This window comes from Panthera pardus, unplaced genomic scaffold (genome assembly GCF_024362965.1).
Source record: "Panthera pardus isolate Hobbes unplaced genomic scaffold, ASM2436296v1 HiC_scaffold_6, whole genome shotgun sequence".
Lineage (NCBI taxonomy): Eukaryota > Metazoa > Chordata > Mammalia > Carnivora > Felidae > Panthera > Panthera pardus.
The window spans coordinates 79036215-79057386 of record NW_026526991.1 but is presented as its reverse complement, the minus strand read 5'-3'; the positions used below and the strand labels follow the sequence as shown (position 1 = coordinate 79057386).

The following is a 21172-nucleotide window of genomic DNA, read 5'->3' as shown; positions in this document are numbered from 1 at the left end:
CTAGGCTTATGCTTTTCAATTTGGGAGTGGGCTGATCATTTAAAATAAACTCTAGTACATTTCTTGGCCTTAGGACTACACAAGTATAATTTTGAAGGCAAGAAAAATATTTTAAATAAAATTTTGGAAAAGGTTATGATATATAAGGCTAAAAGGACTATTAGAAACAGAAGATCATAGTGGTAATACATATATTATTGGATTATTGATGCATACAAATACATGTATGCCAATTCAAATTCTGTAATCCTTTGCATTTAAAGTATTCCTTCCATCATCCCTTTCCAAAGAAGTTTTTTTTAAACTAGACTTACCTTGACAAAAAGATAACAACATAGAGGGGCAGTGTTTCCTGGTACTGTGCTGAGAAGAAACAGACTTTTTACCCTGCCCTGGTCTGAGCATGTGAAATCTGAGTGCCTTCAGGGTACTACATGTTTAGGCCACCTGGCCCAGAGCTGTGAACAGCACTTGGTGGTTGTTCTTCCTCCTCCTTCTCCTCTTCTTCTTCTTCTTCTTCTTCTTCTTCTTCTTCTTCTTCTTCTTCTCCTTTTTTTTAAAGGTTATGATGATGGCCAAATTAGAATCAGGTGTTCCAATTTCTTCACTTCCAAAATATATTACCACCCAAACACTGATGTCTGATTCTTAATTTCTTTAGCTTCAGCAAGTGAATAATCAATACAAAATTTTTGAGGGGCTGTTAAAACTTAACTACTTTGTAATTCAGATTTGTAATTTTTGTATGATCAGTTCTGAAAGCTACTATTAAAACCAGTATGTACAGGAAAAAATGTGTGTACACATATATATTAAATATTTTATAAGTTATGAAATAAATAACACTAAAAAACAAAGGTCAAATTGTAAATTCAACTTTGCTACCTCTATCTTTTAAATATAAATATATATTTTTTAAATTACAAATTGAGATTTTTTTCCCCTAGATTTTTTCAGCATTCTCCATGAAATCTCCAAAATTATAAATACAGAACCAAGAACTCCAAGTTTCCATCACTCATGTTCTAAGCGCAGAATTCTCATCGAGACCCAGTAGACAAATCAATAGAGCTCCCTTTCCATCTGTTTATAGTCTGTGAAGATTTCTGTGATATACTGTAAAGATTTGTCAATGGTTAAATATAGTTTTCAAAAAAATAATAAATCTCTGGATGACTGAACGTTAAGATAACAAAGTAGAACATTTCTCTTAGTTAATATCTTTAATATTTCTCATGTAGAATATACTATTTTTTCTCCACCAAAATAACAATATATGTGGAGGCAGAAACATTTATGATTCTAAAAGCACTTCTGAAATCTTAGAGCAGAACCACTACTCTAGTAGTACTTGTAATAAAATTAAAATAATCTTAAACATTTCCATAAAGAATTAGGGGTACCAAGATCCTTGATTTTCCCCTAGGGATAAGAATACACATACACAATTCCAGAAGCTTCCTTTTTTTGATATATTAGGCAACAGGAAAAGATTGCATCAGAGTGGAATTTAATTTACTCTTCAATTGGGCTCTAGGGGGATTATCCCCAGGGGAATATAGGCAGAGCTCACTTAACAAGAGCCCTTTCCCCCATATATTCCAGAAGATTCTACACAAACTATTACTCATCTCCAGTTCTGGAGAATTCAATGAGCTACCTCTTGGTGGAATTTCCCAAATGGTTATCCCAGAGATTTTATTCTCTTTGAAAAAACTCATTAAGAAGAGCTGCTCTCCCTTCATAGCATTTCAAGCCCATGTATTTCTGGGACATAAAAGTCTACACTAAGAGATGGAATTAGCTTCTCAAGCTGGGAAAGCAGAGAAATAGATGAAGGGAAATCTGGAATTAAAGCCAACAAAAATCTGCAAAACGTGTAGTAGTTGTTTTCCTTCCTCTCAGGCCTAGCTCTTGCTTGCTCTTTCTGTCTTCTTCCATGGAAATGCAAGTCCCTCAGCACAGAGGTGCCAGCGGTGTCCCTAAATGTGCCCCCCTGAACGCAGAGAGACAGGAAAGCTTCTTTGTTGCCCCCCTGCTGCTGTGAAAGCGAGCCTGCATCACTTTTTCCTCTTCCAGAGGCACCAGCACTGTCCCTCGAGACTGGTTCCAGTGCTGCTTATGTTTGATCCTTTTCTCGAACTTCTTGTAATCGTTTTTCTAGGCGATCCAGTTTGGCGAGATTTTCCTGCAGCAGTTTGCTGTCTGGAACCAGCTGTAAGGCTCTCTCATAATAAGCTCTTGCGGACACATAGTTTCCCTGTGGGGAAAAGAAAGGGAACAATGATCTATTCTGACCCATTGGAACTCTCTTGGAGAACAGGGAGACTAGGAAACAGACCTTCTGGCCCAGTTGAACACATATGTCCTCAGAAGGAACCCCTGACTGCATGGGCAAAATTTTATCCTTATCTGTTGGTGCTTTTGGAGAATCCATTTGTTTTAAGTACCAGGCCAGCTGGAGAATGTGAGGGATGAGAGTTATAGTGTAAGGTGAAATGGCAAAAAACCAGATTTTCAATTCTACTAATGTAGGGCATGAGGCTGTCATTTCATAATGGAACTATTCCTTAGTAATCACATGGAGCCATGGCTAGACATTCAGAGAGAGAAAGAGGAGAGAAAGACGGAATGGAGGGAGATCTGTGGGAAATGTTTTTGAAACTGCACAAGTTGTGATGATTAAATAGAAATCCACTGTAACTCTTTAGTGGTAGAAGTTATTCGCATCTCCAGCTTAAGACATAAAAGCAACTTTTGCCTAATACAGGCTGTAATGGAAATGTAAGTTTTTATGTAATGAAAAGAACTTATAGGAATATGGGGTTAAATTTACCCAAGGCGTGTGACAATACGTACCTGCTGGATCCTCTTAAAGCGGGAAGGAAGGCACGTCACCCTGGACCTGCTAAAGACACCTATCACCACCCTCTGTTGACCCCTATCTGCTTTGTTCAATGGCTTTCTAACTGGAAACCATGTGTGCCCCGTCCCAGATGGTTCTGAGCAAATTAGTCACAATTCTTGTTTTCCAGGCCCATTTCTGCAACTAAATTTTACCTTCCTTATTTGGTCCACCCTCTTTCAGATCCGTGTCCTGCCATGTCTCCTAACTATGACTGTGAGTGTTCTCTCCATTCCCCCAAATTTCAGTTTGCTCTATTTTATGCTCAATTGCAGCTCCATGTGGAAGAAAACCGGTTACGCTCTGAATTCCCATCACAATTTAAAACAGCATTTCTAAGTGAAAGTACTAGGTCGCGACTAGCAACTAATATTCACTGAATGCTTAACTATCTTCCAGCTGAGTGAATACATGTTAAGAGCTTGGACACTGCCTGGCGCACAGTGAACACTCAATCTGATGCTACCATTGTTGTCATTATTAAAAGACCATCCAGGTTTATGCAGACACTGTCCACTTAGAGCACTGGCTCGCCATAGTGGTGAAAAGGAGGGTGGAAATGGCAGAAAAGGAAAACGTTTCTGATTATTAACCTTGATTCTCCCAAGAGGCTAAACAGAATTCTGAACAAGTGAGAACCTGGGTTTGCTACATTCAATTATTATTTTTTTCAACTCCAGCATTTAACTTCCAAGTGTCTTGTGATGTGTATCAGGCTTAGCACACACATGCAGATGACTGAACATGTGTGCTCTGAAAATATGCTTGTACTTCAGCTGACCTGGAAGTTGCTCTTACAAGAGTTTTCCCTGAATTTAGCCCTCAGTCCGGTGTGTTGGCATTTCCTTCTTTGATCACCAGCTTTCTTTATCCTTTCATATAAAATGTACTCCTAGAGTTATCTTTTCTTCCTCAAATTGCTCTTTTCTTGATTAAACTGGAAGCCTTATTATTACTCTTTAAAAGTTATATCCCTTGATTCAATTCTGAGATGCTAAGGTAGCAAATCTGAATGATCTGATTTCTAGGAATGTGCTATCTACACTATGGGAGTCACTGACCCCACATGGCTATCTAAATTAAAATCAATTATGATAAATTTAAAAATGCTACAGAGAGGGAGGGAGGCAAACCATAAGAGACTCTTGGATACTGAGAACAAACTGAGGGTTGATGTGGGGTGGGGGGAGAGGGGAAAGTGGGTGATGGGCATGGAGGAGGGCACTTGTTGGGATGAGCACTGGGTGTTGTATGGAAACCAATTTGATGATAAATTATATTTTTAAAAAAAGAATTCAGTTGCTCAGTTGCACCAATCACATTTTAAGGGCTCAACAGCCACATGGGCCAGTGGCTGCTGCCTTGGACCATGCAGATACAGAGCATTTCCAACATCACAGAGAGGTCTACTGCACAATGCCATTCTAGAAAATGCATATTCTTATCATAGGACAGTACTGAAAATAGTACTTTGTGGTATGGCCCAGTTGATGCAATTGTGTGTTTATAAAGAATGTATTTTAGATTTTTATTCTATCCACTCCATCCTTTATAGAGCTTCATAATAATTATCTTTTATTACCAAGCAGTATAAACAAGAGACAACTCTCTTCTCATCTCTTCATGCCGCCTCTTTGCAAAGCCTTATTCCAACTGGCAACCTCAGTATCCTAAGCTTCACCCGGGCTCGGGGAAGGAGCGAGCCTGGGATGGGCTGACACTGATGGGAGCACTCTGCTACTAAGGGCTAACTTTCTGCAAAAAGACAGAAAGCTAACGATTGCTCTTTAGGATCTCATGATAATACTTTTGCTTCCTAATGGTGGCATCTATATGACCACATCCCAATCCACATTTATGCTGGATTGCATTGTATGAATTCACTGATATGAGGCCATTTTTAAACTCCAAACATGGCCATTTTATATTGTTTAACCTAATACGTGATGTTTGCAGAGATGAAAAGCTGCATAAACTAATTTTTAATCTTGTGCTCATTACATTTTAAAGTCATACACTTAACAGATCTTTCTTCAACCTCCAGACACCTTTTTAGGGGAAGTACCTCTAAATGGAAAGCATGGATTCACTTGTTAATCTGAGGGTCCAATGAATGTACTATTATCCCTGTATTTCCAGACTTTCTGGAAAAGTCTTGAGTATATTTATTGGACTTTTTACATTAACAGGGGAACCCAGCTGCTTTAAGTTGCAGACACACTCCCATCTAAAAACATACTGAGCGTGCATTATTTTAAAATGTAACTATTTAACATGCTATTTAACTATTTAAAATTATGTTACTATTCGAAAAGTAAGTTTATACTGTTGGACACCCTAGAAAATCATTAAGGTCAGAGCTCAGGTTATTCTGCCCTGATAAATGTCATGTTTGGATTCGCCATCCATGTTCTTCTATTAGACCAAGGCTGTCAGTCACAGAGTAACTATCCCATTATTGCCTTCCAGTTGCATAATCATGAGTCACCTTTTTGTTTTGTTGTGTTTTTGAGAATGACCAGTTTCCATTTAATAGTGAACCCTATTAGGCTTTTGTTTAAATCCTAATCACTATATTGTTATTTTATCAATATAAAGACAGGTAGAAGCCTGGAAATAGGTTAGCTAAACAAGAGTGATCCTTTGAAAACATGTCAGACCATGGCATTTCTCTGCTGAAAGTCCTCCAAGGACCCCAATTCATTTGGCATGGCATAAAAGCCAAGGACCCTACAATCCCCCTTCAAGGCTCTGCATGTTCTGGCCCTGTGTCTTCTTTGACTCTGGCTTCTACCATTTCGTCTTACTTGCCTCCTCCCTGTTCTTCAAACACAGCTGGTACTCTCATACCTCAGGACCTTTGCACATGCTCTTTCCCTGTTGTGCCACACGGCTTGTTCCCTTCAGTTCTCTACTCAAAATAACTTTTAAAGTAAGGCCTTCCCAGCCACCTTAATTTTAAATTTCAGCTCTTACCCCATAGCACCATGATATATTTTATATGTGTATGTATGTATGCATATATGTATATATGTATGTATATATATGTACATATATACGTATATATGTATGTATATATGTATGTATATATATTATGTATGTATGCATGTATGTATTTATTTATTACCAGTCTCCCCTACTAAACGCTAGCTTCACGAAGACAGACACTTTTGTCTTATTTGTTCAATGTTCTATTTCCAGTGCTCCCAAAAAGAGTACCTGGCACATAGCATGCTCTGTATACATGTTTGTCAAATGAATGGATGAACGAGTGAATGTGAGTCTTTGAGTTCATTAGTTACAGACAGCAGTCCTCCCCAGGTCATTTTTAATGCTTCTCTCAAAGGTAGCTTTTTCTTTTGGAAGAACAAAAAACAAACCCACAAGTAAACAGCGTTGTGTTTCAGAAAAAGATTAGGGGGTAAAAGGCGCATTCGATACAAGAAATAGTAAAGTGATATGTAAAGTAACACTGTAGTCTTGACCGTGAGTTAAACTGTAGGACAATGAGCTACGCTAAGCTCCAACAAGGACTTAGTTCACATAAGCAGATTCCACTTGCTGTGCGATGATACTTCTCCTAAGTGCACACAATTTTCTTTATGTTAAGTAAAATCATGGGATTTAATTTGTATAGATTTATTTTTAAAATGGTTTCATGATATTCAATATCACGATAATACAAGATGAACATAAACTCCTAATTTCACTTTTAAACACCTATGTTTTTGGTGTTCAGACAACTCAAAGAGGGAATAAACAATACTTTCTCAATCTTTCGAGAGAAAAGACAGAAAGAGAAAGCGCAAAGAAAAGCCAGTCCACACGGAAGTGAATTATTCTCCTACCTTGATGTGTTGGATTCCACCCATGTTCATCCAGGCCTGTGCTTGATCTGGATTCAGTTCCACGGCTGCTTTGTAGCTCTAAACATACAAGAAACATCTTCAGGCTGAGTAACGAGAACCCATGCTTCATGCTACAGACGTGGAAACCACTTTCTTCATCAGTGAGAATTTAAATGGTTAATACAATGAAAGCAGACACCACTAGCTCACGGGTGTTCCCGTTTATTTCAATTATTTTTCAAAATGGATGATTCGGAAGTGGAGGAAACTGAACTGTGTGATTTGCTTGCAGAGCCTGAGGACACCTGTGGGGAATCCAGGTGGTTTTATTACAGTGCATCATTTCTCTCTGGTCTTGATCTGCAAGAAAACTGCTTTGGCCTTAGTCACTGTAAATGGAGTTTGTAAGAATACTTTTCTTTTTAATAATCAGCATCTTCGAGTATTTTCCCACACAGCTTAGCCCTAGTGTGGCACCTCCTTTCACAATGTCACTGGCATGTTTATTCAGCCTATGCTGAAATACTTGCCGTGACAGGATGCTCTTACTTCTTTAAGGACTTCCATTTTCCTAGGGGATAGTTTTAATCATTACAGTCTTCCTTTATCTTCTGCTGCATGAAAGGTCTGAAGAGAGTTACTTCTCCCTCAAACACTTCTTTTGGTCTGAAAATGTGTATCCCATTAAATGTAATATCTGTGCGGCATATTTGTAATATTTTGCACATTGTTTAACGTCACAGGCATGTTCTCCACTGGGTCTGCACTTAAGAGTGGTCCCCTAAATAAAGCTAAAGGCTAAGAGTGCTACTTTCAATTTCAAAGCTAAGGATCCGTGTGTATATTTTAATGTCTTTGCTATTTTCATTAGCAAGACTCCAATGGAACAGATTCGTGAAGTAAACAGAATCTGAACCATTCCTCCTCTACTTTAGTTTTAACAGAAGCAAGCAAACGTGGGGCGCCTGGGTGGCTCGCTCGGTTGAGCGGCCGACTTCGGCTCAGGTCATGATCTCGCGGTCCGTGAGTTCGAGCCCCACGTCGGGCTCTGTGCTGACAGCTCAGAGCCTGGAGCCTGTTTCAGATTCTGTGTCTCCCTCTCTCTGACCGTTCATGCTTTGTCTCTCTCTGTCTCAAAAATAAACGTTAAAAAAAAGAAGCAAGCAAACGATAAGAAACTATGCCTTTAAAAAGCTGCTAAAGTAAACCTGAAGAAAGTGTCTCGGGTTAATTTCTATCAACAGAGATGAGGGTGTAGGGTAGAAGTTAGGAACCTGGATTCAAATCCCAGCTCCATCTCTTACCCCTTGTGACCTTGAGCAAGTTACACAACCTCTGAGTCTCAGTTTATTCAACTGTAAGATGGAGACCATGACCATAGCTTTCTTATATGACTGTTGCAAAGATTAAAATACTGAATACATGTAATCATAAATAAAAATGTTAATAGATTTTATCTGCTACTGTTAGCCCAAGGCCCTACTCCTACCTTTCATAGATCTAGCCACTTTAATTTTTTTTTAATCTTTATTTTTGAGAGAGAGGGGGCGTACGAGTGGGGGAGGAACAGAGAGAGAGGGAGACACAGAATCCAAGGCAGGCTCCGGGCCCTCAGCTGTCAGCACAGAGCCCGACGTGGGGCTCAAACTCATGAACTGCGAATTCATGACCTGAGCTGAAGTCAGATGCTCAATCGACTGAGCCATCCAAGCACCCCAATCTGGCCACTTTAAAATGATTATTTGATCTATTAGTTAAGCAACTAGAAAATACTTTGGTTTTCAATACAATGTATAAGATACAGATATAGATACCAAATAACTATTTATAATTTAATTACACATTAATCAAATTGTCACGTTAGGTATAAGTAACTTAAGGTATTAAAAAGTGTTCACAGGGGCACCTGGGTGGCTCAGTCGGTTGAGCATCTGACTTCGACTCAGATCGTGATCTCGCAGTTCATGGGTTCAAGCCCCGCGTCGGGTTCTGTGCTGACAGCTCAGAACCTGGAGCCTGTTTTGGATTCTGTGTCTTCCTCTTTCTCTGCCCCTCCCCCACTCGTGCTCTGTCTCTGTCTCAGAAATAAATAAACATTAAAAAAATGTTCACAGGGCAGAGAAAAGTGCACACTTTCTGCTTTAAATATGCCACTGTTTCTGATTTAAGGGTTCACATTCAAATTAGTTTCCCCAAATATCTTTACATGTGTTTTTGAATATTTTAAAAATCACTCACTGTTTTCAAAAACAATATCATTTAAAATTTTACTTTCCCCATGTTGTATTTAGTGTAATTTTATGACTTCATTAATTCCAACTTGTGGCTTTACCAGAAATGCTTGGTATTTCTATAACATTTCTATTTGCTTGCAATATCGTTTTGATTTCAAGCTGTGTATAAATTTTATTTGAATGCCTATAAGATGCAAGATGTTATGTTTTGGAACACAGAAGGAAGCAGTCCCCTTCTATAAGGAGAAGTCTAATCTAACTGGGGAGCAGGCGTTATGCACGGGGCCCAGAGGGGGTGGGGAGGCGAGGGACGGAGAAGACAGAGGGAGAGGAGAAAGAGACCTAACAATACAGTGTAATATATGATACTTTCAAATGACTTGTAGAGACAGTAAATGTTTTAAAAGTTCACGGGAAACAAGAAAGGATAGTCCAAGGAGAAAGGATAGGCCAGATGAGCTTCCAGAAGGAGGAGGACACAGGCTGTGTCAGTGGATTCTGACAGGGAATCTGTGGGGAATTGGGGACGGGGGGAGTGTAGAAGGATGTTATAAGGATGTGTGGAAATGCCAAAGCTATTCGGCACTAGTCCACCCAGACTAGAGGGTTATTGCAGGCAAACAGAGAGAGTGAGGGTGGCAGAGAGAGAAACTGGTTTGAGGGAAAAATGTGGAATTGCTTTAGGCACCAAGTTAAAAGTAATCATTCAGAAAATAATGTGGAGGTATTGCAGAACTCTGAATACTAAAAATCCAAAGGCTCAATGATAAAAATGATACATATAACATCATGGTAATTAATCAGAAAATTCACTCCACAAACATGCCAATGATCTTAAATTTTGCCACATATGCTTCATTAAAGATTGAGAGTATTAATCTGAATCCCTTCATTTAATAACATAATTTTATTAAGTGTTTATACCTCAAAAGCTTTATCCAGAAGATTCTGCTCTCTTAGTTGGTTTCCTTTTGTGAAAAAAAGTTCAGATACGACTTTAGGGTCCTTTGGCTTCAGCTGGAGAGCTTTGTCTATAGCATCAAGTGCCTATAACAGGTTTGAAAATAAGACAGAATAAGTAGATTAGATGAAGAAAAACTAACTTAAATGATAAAATGTATACTTTTTGTTCTTATGTATTAGCTGGTGTGGTAAATGACAATCAAAACACATTCTTCATTCTCTCTGATGTTCTCACTGAGAAATAATGTGGCCCTGACCAGATAATTTCCCTATACTCCAGGGTTTCCATTTATATTAGTGACAATGAAATGTCCTTGACCATTCCATAGGAAGATCATGTGATAAAGCTGAAAGGAAACAAGATCTGGCATCATTTGTTTTGCCCTGCCTGTGTCCGTCTGGACCCCTCCAATCATGGCCTCCTCTTAGGTCCTTGGTGCCAACTCTGGCCCCCTCCCACCACCACCCACCCCCCAGCACCCACTGCCCCATCCCCTGCAGCCAGGGATCCCTTCAAAGCACAAACCTCACCATGCTGCTTTTCTCCATAAAATCCCAAAAGCTTGGGGTGCCTGGGTAGCTCAGTTGTTAAGCGTCTGACTTTGGCTCAGGACATGATCTCACAGTTCGTGAGTTTGAGCCCCACATTGGTGAGCTTGAGCCCTGCTTCAAGTGAGCTTGAGCTCCACTTCAGGTAAACACAAGCCCTTCTTCTCTTTTTCTCTCTCTGCCCCTCCTGAGATTCTCTCTCTCTCTGCCCCTTGCTCACTCCCCACCCCCTCTCTCAAAAACAAAAAACAAACAAAAACAAACAAAAAAACCCCAAAGCTTCTCCCAAGATATGAAACAAAAGCCTTGCCCTGGTCCCGGACCCTGTGGGGTGTTGTCCCCAGCAACCTCTACAGCCATTATCTTACACAGTGCCCTGCTCCCTTCATGCCCATCCCTCAGGCTTGCTACTTGCTGCTGCCACAGGGCCTTTGCACATACTTTATCCTGCCTAGAATGCTTTTCATTGCCCTCCTTTGTCTAATAACTCCTATTTATCATTCAGCATTCACCTTCATATCACTCTGCAGGGAACCTAACCTCCCAGATCACTCAGGTCCCTGATTATATGCCTGTGAGAACCATGTCACTCTTCATGACATACTGAGCACAGCTATAATTTTATATCTGTTTTGCGATTGCTTTTTAAATCTTGGTTTCCTCTTCTACTATAAACTCCATGAGGACAAAAGTGGTTTTTGTTTGTTTGTTTGTTTTTATTATACCGCTTTATTCCTGGTACCTGCCACAGTGTCTGGCATATAGCAGACATTCAATAAATATTTTGTTGAGTCAGTTCATAAGTTTACTGGCTATGTTACTTTTAAAATGGAGATAAACAATAACAGTTGCAACACAGGGTCACTGACCTATATAAGGGTGTTATAAGGACTCTACAAAAATATACTTGAAGGAACATGGAAAATGATAAAGCATACAAATGACAGAGCATATAAAGTTAGTATTTATAGAGTTAGGTGAAAACAAACTGAGATAATAGCACGTAAAATCTTTATTTATTTTTTAAATATTTATTTATTTATTTTTTGGGGGGGATGGAGAGAGAGAGAGAGAGAGAGAGGGAGGGAGAGAGAGAGAGAGGCAGAGGGAGACAGGGGGAGAGAGAATCCTAAGCAGGCTCTGAGATGTCAGCAGAGCTCAATCTAACAGACTGAAGCTCATGACCTGAGCTGAAATCGAGAGTTGCATACTTAACTGACTGAGCCATCCAGGTGCCCCTCACATAAAATCTTTAGACAAAAGATTAGTCAAGAAAATATTTCAAGGGGACATATTAGCAGTTAAGGGGATATCTGCAAGAAACATCCATAAGATAGGCCATGCCAACGGATGATAGTCAAGACTGCTCCGCCTTGTAAACGTGCAGACTGGAGAGTCAGTCAGGTGCACACCATCTTCCACCTGTGGATCCAAACGACTCCCGTGTCCCTCTACCTTGTCGTGGCGCTCCTGCTTGCTGTAGATTGCTGACAACAGGCGGTAGCATTCGAGGCATCCAGTCTCCTCTGACACGATGTGGTTGGTCATCTTTTCAGCTTCTTTTGTCTGACCCATTACAGCCAAAACCTGAGCCTGCAAAACCACATGACCTTGGCTTCAGAGCCAGTTTGTCATCACTTCATCAAATACAGCATCTCTGAATAGGGGCGTGTCAGAAACACTCCAGAAAAAAAAATGTTCAGCTTCTATCTGAGGTTCACAGAGGGAGCTGAATTCCCACAGTTTACGGGTTCTAATTTTTTGTTGTTCATTTCTGTTTATTTATTTAGGAGAATAATGCATGATACGTGAATAGCAGGGACACCAAAGACATCAGTGAAATGACTTGTGACTTTTTTAAAAAGTTGCCTAAATATTTTAAAAAAGAAATGATTTCTTATGGTTTCAACAGGACATTGCATTTATAACGAGTTTGATTTGTTACAAATCTAGAAAAGAGTAACAAAAACGCAAATTTCCAAATTGAAATTAAAAAATATTGTTGATACTAATTTCCTAAACTTGATAATCATACTGTGGTTGTATTAGAGAATGTCCTTGTTCTTAGGAACTATTTGCTGAAGTACTTAGAAATAAAGGGGGTGGGGTCTATAACTGTCATGTGGCTCACAAAAAAATACTATGCGTTTGCACACATACTTAAATATGTACATAGGTACATATATGGATGCATATACACAAGGCATTGATAAACAAATTCATCAAAATGCTAAAAATTGATGGAGCTGGGTGAAAGGGTGTACGGGAGCTATTTACTATTCTTGCAAATTTTTTAAGTTTGAAATCATTTCGAACCCAAAACTTAAAAAAGTTTTTAGTGTCTGTGTGTTTGGTGAATGGCTCTAACACTGGTTACATGGATAGTCAGGAAACGGATATACTGTAGCATCCTAGTTGAAGTTCTGAGGCTTCTGACTCCAACTCTCTGCACTGCACCCTGTGTGTTCCCGCCTCATTTTCTTTAGCAATCTACTTACCAGGGCCAGGCGGAGCTCCCTTTGAGAAGGCTGGAGGGCCGCAGCTTCCCGGTAGATCTGCAGAGCTTCCTCATATCGGCCAGTGTTATAATACAGCGCTCCCAAAGGTGATAATATCTCAGCTTTGCGGGACACCTGCAGTGCGCTAAGTTTTCAGAAAGATGAAGTGACACTTCTAATAGGTACCTTTTGAAAGCTCAAAACGCAGATTTAGGGATGACAGTCCACAGTTGGAGACTCTGCTTCAACATGGTCTCTGGTTTTTTTTTTTTTATTTTATTTATTTATTTATTTTTAAATGTTTGTTTATTTTTGAAACAGAGAAAGAGAGCGAACGGGGGAGAGTCAGAGAGAGGGAGACACAGAATCTGAAGCAGGCTCCAGGCTGTCAGCACATAGCCCAACGTGGCGCTCGAACTCACGGACTGTGAGATCATGACCTGAGCCGAAGTCAGACGTTTAACTGACTGAGGTACCCAGGCACCCCTGGTCTCTGGTTTTTATAATCAAGAAGACTGTTTTTAAAAAGATCATGACGCCGCCCTCTGACTATAAGAATGTCTCTAGTGACCTATCAATATGCACACTGAGCTCCAAGGATCGTTTCCATTAATGGTGATAGGCTTGTTCTGATGTATGCACAGTCTTTCCACCACATCCATTTTTGAAACTGCTATTTATGGCTTGGGCTGCAGTCCATAGCCTCAGAAAACAATGGACTGACCAAAGCAGGAATTACATTCCAACCTTGGTTTAGCACCGTGTTCTAACCAGCAGGCAGAAAGGCCATTCACTGGGACACCATTAAGGGTTTGGTTTTATTTTCTTTGGAGATGAGACTCTGTGTTGCCTGAATTGGCAAAATCTGTTAATATTCTAAAGGCATGTCTGCTTCAATTACGTAAAAATTGGAAGGGCAACTACTGACATCCTTGGGCAACTTACAAAGTGAAGAAAAGGAATTTTACCGTTTATACCATTCTTCGGCCAAACTGTTCTCGCCCAATGACCTGTAGAGTCTCCCCAGATTCACCATAGCTACGTGATGACTTGGGCTGAGTGTGATGGCCTGCTGGTAATGGGCCACTGCCTTCTCCGGAGAGCCTGTAATCAGTGGTAGTTGGAAATAATTATACAACGCACGAGTCTCTTCAATTTCTCTTCTGATGTAGATCATTCTTCTTTGTATTACTGAGTCATACCATCAATGATTCAGTGTGTAAATTAGCTTGTATTTTGGCTTCATCTCCTTGCCACTGCGTAACTTTGGGCCATTTTACTATTCATTCCCACTTCCAAGGAAATTAATAGTAAAAGAGCAATGAAAACTAAAATCTATTTCTTTTATTACACGTATCATTTTAGCCAAAGTGTTTTCTGGCCATTGCCCTAGCAAGTATGATGTTTTGAGATCATCAATGATTGTTATTTATGCGAGATATTGTTGCTTCTCATTATACTAAAAAACAGAATAGGCTATTATAGAAACAAAACTGTCCTGAAACAATTTCTAAGGGTTGGTCTCAATTACTGTACTGCAACATAGTAATCGAGGCACTGCTTTGAAGAAGTATGTATCAGCCAGATCTTGAAAATCTTTTAAAAAATGATACATTCTTGTTAAATGGGATTTATATAATGGGGTTTTAATAATAATAATAATAATAATAATAATAATAATAATGCTACCCTGTGTGTATCCAACGCATTACATATTTTAAAATATTTTAATTAAATGATCTTCACAGGTATTTTTGATACTAGTTAGCTGCCTTTAGATACCATTTAGCTGTCTCTTGGGCTTTAAGAGCTATTATAAAATAAACAAAAGTATTACTTTAAAGATATAAACACTAAAGTGCAAGTGCACTTAGGAGACTTGACAGAAATCCCAGGGCAACTGAGGATGAAGACCAGAACTAGAATCAAGCCTCCGATAAGGTCCCCAAAGAAGCTTCCTAGTGAAATCTTATCTAAGTGGCTGAAAATGGAATGTTTATTACCTGCAGACATCTTAGGCATTAAACGAGATACCATGTATGTATATATACATAGGTCACTGGTAATAGGGAGAATTTCACTAGTATAAAACACATGAATACAAAGGGAGTGATGAGAAGGTACACAGGGTGGCCGGTGAGATTTCTAGGGGAGTGGCATTATTTGTTGTTGAAGTAGAAGGAAGAGGGCTAAGACGAGACCAACAGGGAGGGGGTCTCTTTGGGTTTTTAGATCTTCATGACACTTAATGTATTATTGTGTTGCTAACAAACCAGCAGGTGGCACTACAAAACAATTTTACATGCAAAAATAAGGGACGTTTCCCAGGAGTTTTGGAATGTAAATTTGCATTCTATAAAAAAGAAAAGTTTCAGATATACTAGAAAATAAACACCCTTTTGAGCATTCATACTGACAAAATAATTAAAATAGAATTTTACCACAAGGCAGATAGTCCAATACTCAATGAGAACAAAATGGTGCTTTTGCATTAAATTCAAATATCTTTTGATTCTTTATAGGTATTCATAGCATGCCAACAGCATACAGGACACAAATCATAAAGGAAACAGAATCCCTGCTCAGTAAAGTGTTGCCTTAATAAGAGGGAGTAAGTATATTTTATATAGCATCTGTCATGTAAGAGTACTCTTATCAGTTACAATAATATGGTTTCCGTAATGTATATCAAGTAAAGAATGATGAAACAATTCTGGAGGCTTTTTTATCAGATGTGGAAAAGTATTTTCCATCTGCTCGTAACTAGATTCAGAGGCAAGTTCTGCATCATTGCCGAGGAATGTTTCATCATCTTAGGTGTATGAACTTGTATAAATGATACTCAAAGGACTGCTACTCATTAAATCATCAAGGCTACTTCCTGACACCTGGGGAGTTTTCCTTAGAGCTGTATGAACTGGGCAGATTTTGCTGAGCTGAGCTTGAAGATTTGGAGAAATGACAGCCCCACAATGCAATGTGACTGTCAACAGTGTGAGTTTCCTGCCAAGCCCAGAAGTGAATGGTACTTCTGAGACATTATTGGGGTGGTTGCCATTTTGCTTGATAGATAGTATTATCTAATCTCAACAGAACAGGTTCTCTTTAATTTTACTCACCGGTATCAACTAAGAAAACCCCATAGTTGTTGTGTAAGTCTGAGCTGTCTGGACAGTTCTTTATTCCAGCCTGGTATATTTCCTCAGCTTCCTTAAATCTCTCCTTTAAAAGAGAACAAAGGAAAATAAATGAGAAAGTTAAAAGCAAACAACAATAGGGGCGCCTGGGTGGCTCAGCTGGTTAAGTGTTTGGCTCAGGTCATGATCTCAGGGTGGTGAGATTGATGGAGCCCCGTGCTGGGCTGTGCTGGGCTTGGAGCTGCTTAAGATTCTATCTCTCTCCCTCTGCCCCTCTGCCCCACTCGTGTGTGCACGCTCACCCTCTTTCTCCAAAAAAAAGCCCCGAAATACAAAAACTACAACAATAAACTGAATGACATAAATGGAAAAGGGAGAAACTAATTTACTGAGGATCTTGTATGCAATAGGCCAATAGGCACTGAGATCAAACACCGTGTACTTTTAATTGAAGTCAGTGCAACGGCACAAATTCCTATAATTCATATTTATATTTAGTTTCTTTAGGGCAAACAAGCCTATGTTTACTAAGAAGGGACATCTGAAAGGATTTGCCCTACAACTGGAAAAAGCCTCAAATGGTTGTTTGAATGGGATGCCCTCCACCCCCAGTAACTCTCTCTGTTTGAAAATGAGGGCTAGGTCCATACAGGAGTTTCTTCAGAGGTGACAATGTGACTGGGAGCAGGGACGCCTGCAACGTTTGTCTTACAGCTGCATTGCATATCAAGCACTCCCTTTACCTACACTGTATGGTTTATTGGCGGAGGTTTTTGAGAAAAGGGGAGGGAGGCTGATGCAGGTTACAGAGGGCTTTGCCTTGACCTTTGTTTACTCAAAATATTTCGATAGCCCACCCAACTGTTCCTTCCCTCCTTTATTCAACCTGTGTGTTCCACCTCAGAGCCACACCCTCCAATGGGAATACAGGTCTTCTCGAAGGCATACCTCCAACTCCTATCCTTGTGATAAGGCCCCGTTCAACTATTGCATCTTCAATGGGTCATTTGCTAACTGTCCTGGTCTTCTTCCAAAGATTCACTTTAGCACACTAACAATTCTGAATTAGCTTTTAGGAACATTGTTCACCACCAGCCGAGATTGTCACGTCACGCTTCCTTTTACAATATCGGAAGGTAAAACCTACATAATGAATCAAAGCTACCCAGGTTCTAACAATTACTCACAAGTGAACACTTTCATGGTTCCCTGGTCCTGCTGGGAAGGTCAGGTAAAAGGAAATGATGCGGCATAAAGCACATAGCAAGTCTTCCTTTACTATGCTCTGAGAGTGGATGTTTTCCACAATTTTATCTCAAGTTACCCCTACTAAGCATTCATCCAGACACATGAAAAGGGAATGTACAGCACTAATTTCCTCAGATGTGACACCTTTGGCTTGTGAATAAAAACGCACCGGGTGTTGAGCAATAAACCAAGGAGCCTAAATTTGATTTGACCCAGAAAGATAAAGACATTTGACCCTCTGTGGAATGACTACGGCCATCTCTTTGAATCCACACATTTAAGTACCATTTAGGAAACAAGACGTGGTTTGGATTTGGCAAATTTCACTTATTTGAATTACAAATCCACAGCCCAGCAAAAATTGAGATCTATGTTGCTAAAAAGTATATGCATTTTTTAAAAAAAGCATATGTATTTTTGATTGCCAAACAACAAATTGTCAGACTTCAAAAAAAAATAAAGGTGAATGAAAATCCCCAAATCATCTTTCAATCTATTAAAGAGAAGAAAAATTTTATGAAGATATCATCCAGGGGCACCTGGGTGGCTCAGTCGTTTGAGCATCTGACTCCTGGTTCTGGCTCAGGTCATGATCTCTCAGTTTTGTGAATTCAAGCCCTGCGTCTGGCTCTGCACCATTAGCACAGAGCCTGCTTGGGATTCTCTTTCTCTCCATCTCTCTCTGCCCCTCCCCTGCTCACACTGTCTCTGTCTCTCTCAAAGTAAATAAATCAAGTTTAAAAAAAAAGAGAAGATATCATCCATTGAAGGACCAACAAATTTGTGTGTGGGTGTGCATGTGTGTGTCTTTAGTTAGACACAGGCAGATCAAGTTAATAGCTACAGAGTACTATTGCAAACATATTCATTTATTCATTCATTCAAGACATATTTACCGCAATGGCCGTAGAGAGCATGGTATAATGATTAGGGATCGGGCTGCCAGTGTTTCACTGTACGGATTGGAATCCCAGACCCACCATTTATTATCTATGTGACCTTACTTCCCCTCTACGTGCCCAGTTGTAACACAGGGATACCAGTAGTACCTATCTCATAGGGTTGTTGTGACAATTAAATGGATTAAAACATGTTAAGTATGTAGAACAATGCGTAGCACATAGCACCTTGTCACGATAGGATATGTCATGTCACATCCTTATCATTACCACTCCTTAGTGCTGGCATTGCTATGTGTATCACTGGGAGACAGATGCCAAAAACACGCAGATGAATAAAACAAAATCCCTCTGTTTTAGGAGCTCAAAGATGAGTGAACTATCAAATACAACCCAATGAGAGCAGTGTTTTAAAACGATTAAGTACAGCTGCTCTTGAGCTCAGGTGTACTAGAGTTGTCACTGAGGCCACATGGAGTGTCATGGCCCTGTCCAAGTGGCATCTTAGCCAAGAGTTTCAAGTTCCTTTCCTATCAAATATGAAAAATAATTAACTTAGGTGTTTTCCTTTTAACTTTTCTTAATCATCTTCTGAAACAGAGGTCAATAAACATCTAAGATCCTGGAGGCAACCAGAGAGAGAATACGCTGGCTAATCCAAACCTGAGTAATCAGCTCCTGAAAATCTCAAGTTTCCTGTGTTAGCATTCAACTAGTGAGACTGACTGTAATGCTATTTTTGTGTTAAAGGATCAAATTTTGTATATTACATGGTACTTTTAAAACACACTAACATAGTCATGGTAAAATCAACATTTAAAAAATCCCACCCAATTATTAAAAATACAATGGATGAGGGGCACCTGGATGGCTCAGTCAGTTGACCATCCGACTCTTGATTTTGGGTCAGGTTATGATCTCGCAGTAGTAAGACTGAGACCTATGTTGGGCTCTTTGCTGAGCACTGAGCCTCTTGGGATTCTCTCTCCCCGTCTCCTGCGCCCCTCCACCCCCCTCAAAAAATAAAGTGGGTGAGATTGTCAGCAGAGGAGATAAAAGAATATTAGAGCTGGAAACAATATTAAAAACAGTAACTCACCACCATTTTTAACTAATGAAGAAACCTGGCTGCAAAGTGGTTAAGAGACTTGCCCCAAATCTCATAGCTACACGGGGACAGAGAACAGAATTTAGGTTTTCAGTGGACACACAGGGAATGGGTGAACCCTGAATAAAAGCAGTATTTCTGGAAATAAATGGTGTCTCTGGCATCAACAGAAACAATTATATTTTCGGATATCCATCCCCTCAACAAATATTTTGTGAGCACCACACACATGCCAAGCATACAGTGGAGATAGAAGAGTGAACAAGACAGACGATCCTGCCATGGCAGTTGAGTGGGATTCAGATAGGAAGAAGACATTGCAATGTACTGTGACAGCGTCAGGAGAGGAGAAGCACAAAGTACTCAGGGCAACCAGAAGTGACATGACATCCAGACTTGAGATGAGATAGATTCTCTACACCTGTCATGATCCAAATACTCGAGAATGCTGGTTACCATTAACTCCAACAGCTGCATCACATAAAAATGTGTTTGAAAAATATCCGTGGCTATTTCAGATCTTAGAGCCATCACTGTATAACTAAACTGTGGGAGAGCTGAAAGGTGTGTTTCCTAAAAAGAATACAACTGATGTCTTCACGTTCTAACTTGCCAAAGTCAAATACAACATTCAACAACAGTTTTCAAGTACAATTACTCCTTTACCTGATTTAATTTTGCTTTTTCCCACATTCTTGCTACTCTGAAATAGCCAGAGAGATCACCTTTTTCATCTAAAACTTCTCTTATTTGGGGGTTTATGAGCTGGGTTTCCTCTAGAAATGCAATTTTCAAAGTCCAAAGAAGTAATGGGACTTAAAACACCATGTGTGTCAAGGGCAAGTGATCACATCCCTGTGCCTCCGGGAATCCAAGGGCTATCTCAAGACTCTGGGTCTATGAATAATGTCTTCAATATCTGTCTTTTCCTTTCGCTTGACTGTAAATTTCAAGGAATGATTAACTCCACTTATTAAAAACCAAAAGGGAACCACCACCGTGGGAGAAAAATACCTCCTAGGTGTTTATTTAAAATAAATTCCACCTTCTCTGGAAGGGCAATGCATTTATCTTAACAAGTAGTAGTACTGAATCCCTGAAGCTCTATTTCAAGCACTCACTTTTCATTTACCCCATCTGGCTAGATGTCCTGACCTAAGCTAATCATTCCTAGTCTCTACTGACTTGTGAGATTCAGAGGAAATGAATATAAGCTATTTATAGGACAACTTTAATTAAAAATGCTTGTGACCAGAGAATGGCTCTGACAAATAATACTGTCTGCTTTACACCAGAGTCCCCAAGAACCGCTGCCTCAGCATGAAATCACCTTTGAGGGTGATGGTTAAAATGGGCAGCATGCAAGCATGGGCTCCTCTCCAAGGCTGAAGCATTTTCAGGACTGTGGAAATAAAATGGGCCTTGGGGGAGAAATAAAACATAGTCAACATCTCCACTTCTTACATGCTGTAATTACCCAACACAACACGCTTTTTACCTCAAGGAATGGAAAGTGAAGAGTAGATCTTTGGAAAAGGCATCTTGACTGCAATTTACTCTCTTGGGTCAACCGATATGTTTGGAAAACTTCTTACAGTTCAACTTGCAGCAGCCAGGAGGACAAATGGACATGGGCTTAATGCAGCAATCCTCAAACTTCTTGGTTTTGTGGATACTTTTATACACTAAAAATTACTGAGGACCCCCAAAGAGCTTTGTTTATGTGGGCTACATCTGTCAATATTTACCACAACAGACATAAAGCTGAGAAATTTTAAAAATA

At 39.7% G+C, this 21172-nt stretch overlaps 1 protein-coding gene across 3 annotated transcripts in view; it reads right to left on the bottom strand.

Moving 5' to 3' along the window:
- Nucleotides 1–1204: 1204 nt before the first annotated feature.
- Nucleotides 1205–21172, bottom strand: part of TMTC1 (transmembrane O-mannosyltransferase targeting cadherins 1) — a 272140-nt gene continuing 252172 nt past the window's right edge. For all 3 annotated transcript variants that reach the window (XM_019452365.2, XM_053894591.1, XM_053894592.1), the window contains 7 exons: nucleotides 16117–16219; nucleotides 13966–14101; nucleotides 12998–13142; nucleotides 11955–12092; nucleotides 9912–10034; nucleotides 6754–6831; nucleotides 1205–2260 (listed from right to left, as the gene is read on the bottom strand). In XM_019452365.2, coding sequence (XP_019307910.2) covers nucleotides 2120–2260; nucleotides 6754–6831; nucleotides 9912–10034; nucleotides 11955–12092; nucleotides 12998–13142; nucleotides 13966–14101; nucleotides 16117–16219 — 864 coding nt within the window. In that variant the 3' untranslated portion in view covers nucleotides 1205–2119. The remainder of the gene's footprint in view (nucleotides 2261–6753; nucleotides 6832–9911; nucleotides 10035–11954; nucleotides 12093–12997; nucleotides 13143–13965; nucleotides 14102–16116; nucleotides 16220–21172) is intronic.